We start from the raw sequence: 2410 nt of genomic DNA on the forward strand, positions 1-2410 counted from the left end.
TCCTTTTTCCACCTTTTATTGCTGAGTGTGACATCATATGGTATGGAATATCCCTTTGGTTGGTTTGGGTCAGCTGCCCTGGTGATGTTTCTTTCTCACTTTTTGCCCACCCCCTAGGAGGGTCAGAGAGAGTCCTGATGCTGTGCCAGCACTTCTCAGCAGCAGACACAACACCAGTGTGATACCACTGCTGTTCTAGCTACAAGTGCAGAGCACAGCACTGTATGGGCTGCTGCAGGGAAAGTTAACATCCCAGCCAGACCCAGTACATTGGTGCATGCTGTAGTTAGTTGCCTATATATACTCTGTGAGAACCTTCAACAGAGGAGGACGATTATACTCGCATCGAGGTTGCGCCGTTACTTGGGTCCATTTCCCTTTCTGACAGTAGGCATAATGATCTTGCTTTTACTAGTATTCTTAACTAGTGTTTTAGCACAGTGTGCCTTTTGGTGCTGTAAGAAAGGACTAGATGATTATGAAACCTGGATGTATAACCGAATCAAGCACCAACTAGAAAAGTGTAAATATTTTATGAAAACTTTGAATCAAATAGGAATGCTATAAGTAAAAGAATTTGAAACAGACCTAGCCAGGTCTAGATCATTGGGCTGGACCAGATAGAGGTACTTCACGAAGGGGGAAATGAATCACTCCCCAGCTTCCCTTCCCTCTACATGCTGGGTGTCCACTCTGTTCTCTGAAACTGCAGAGCCACAGGTTCCTCTCTGAGACTGCAGAGTCACAGTTTCCCTGTGAAAACCTGGCTTTAGTTCTTTCCCTGTGGCTGAGCCCACAGTGGGAGATCTCTCACTTTCAGAGGGGCTGCAGTCAATGCCCATGCCAGGTTCCGCTGTCCCTGGAAGTACCCTGGGCTCTGCAGGCAGCTCCAGATTCCCTTCCTGAAGGACATCATCTATGGGTCAGATGTAGGAACAGCCTTTGGTATGTAATGCAGTGACATTCTCTGCCTCCACTGTCAACAGACACCCATGTGTAAGACTTAAATGTAGTCCATGGTCTCTGACAGGTCACAATGCAACAATGAGCCATTCCCTTCTGAACCCAAGGAGAAACAGACCCTTTTGGGCAGGAGTTCTTTGGGCCTATTCTTGGCACTGGTTTGGGAAGGAAATCTCAGGCTTTGATGATTATCCCATTTTTTCACAGAGATCTACACTACTACTATACAGTCTCCATATGAAACTCAGCTGTTTCACTCATTCATACCAGTGGAAGGAATACAATTTTTTATGTAGGAATGCAAGAAACACAAGCAGTCAAAATGAAACTAAGAATTAAAAAAATCAGTAAAAATAATGATAAGAAACAACCGAAAGCCCAGAACGGAATGCACTGGCACTCATTTATGGAGAGTGAAGGGTAACTTATGAGCAGTGAAAATCATCCCTAAAATCAGTTTCCTAACAACATCCTTAAGCTCCTTGTTCTTCATACTGTAGATGAGAGGGTTCACTGCTGGAGGCACCACTGAGTACAGAACTGCCAGCAAAAGGTCAATGGATGGAGAAGAGATAGAGGAGGGCTTCAGGTAAGTAAACATGACAGTACTAAGAAACAGGGAAACAATGGCCAAGTGAGGGAGGCATGTGGAAACAGTTTTGTGCCGGCCCTGCTTTGAGGGGATCCTCAGCACAGCCCTAAAGATCTGCACATAGGAGAAAACAATGAAAACAAAATACCCAATACCTGAACAAAAGCAAAATATGATGAACCCAAGTTCCCTGAGGTAGGCATCTGAGCAGGAGAGCTTGAGGATCTGGGGAAGTTCACAGAAGAACTGGTCCAGGGCATTGCCTTGACAGAGGGGGAGGGAAAAACTATTGGCAGTGTGCAGCACAGCACTGAGCACACCAGCGCCCCAGGCAGCTGCTGCCATGTTGACACAAGTTCTGCTGTCCATTATTGTCCCGTAGTGCAGGGGTCTGCAGATGGCAACATAGCGGTCATAGGCCATGAAGGTGAGAAGATAAAACTCTGCTGTTACAAAGGCAACAAACATAAAGACCTGAGTAGCACAACCTGCATAGGAAATGGTCCTGGTGTCCCACAGGGAGTTGGCCATGGCTTTGGGGACAGTGGTGGAGATGGAGCCCAGGTCGAGGAGGGCGAGGTTGAGGAGGAAGAAGTACATGGGGGTGTGGAGGTGGTGGTCACAGGCTATAGCGGTGAGGATGAGGCCGTTGCCCAGGAGGGCAGCCAGGTAGATGCCCAGGAAGAGCCCAAAGTGCAGGAGCTGCATCTCGCGTGTGTCTGCGAATGGCAGGAGGAGGAACTCAGTGGGGAAGCTCCTGTTGGACATTTGCTCAGTGGGGAAGCTCCTGTTGGACATTAAGGGAAGCAGCTCTCCTCTAGAAGAAGAAAAAATGACAAGTTAGGCAGACTTCTC

At 47.5% G+C, this 2410-nt stretch overlaps 1 protein-coding gene across 1 annotated transcript; it reads right to left on the bottom strand.

Annotated features, from left to right (window-relative positions):
• Positions 1-1363: 1363 nt before the first annotated feature.
• On the bottom strand, positions 1364-2209 carry LOC118159977 (olfactory receptor 14C36-like; the record flags this gene model as incomplete). Its single annotated transcript, XM_035314512.1, has 1 exon — positions 1364-2209. A coding segment is annotated over one exon (846 nt), but the record flags the coding sequence as incomplete, so codon positions are not given.
• Positions 2210-2410: the final 201 nt, after the last annotated feature.

This window comes from Oxyura jamaicensis, unplaced genomic scaffold (genome assembly GCF_011077185.1).
Source record: "Oxyura jamaicensis isolate SHBP4307 breed ruddy duck unplaced genomic scaffold, BPBGC_Ojam_1.0 oxyUn_random_OJ72840, whole genome shotgun sequence".
Classification (NCBI taxonomy): Eukaryota; Metazoa; Chordata; class Aves; order Anseriformes; family Anatidae; genus Oxyura; species Oxyura jamaicensis.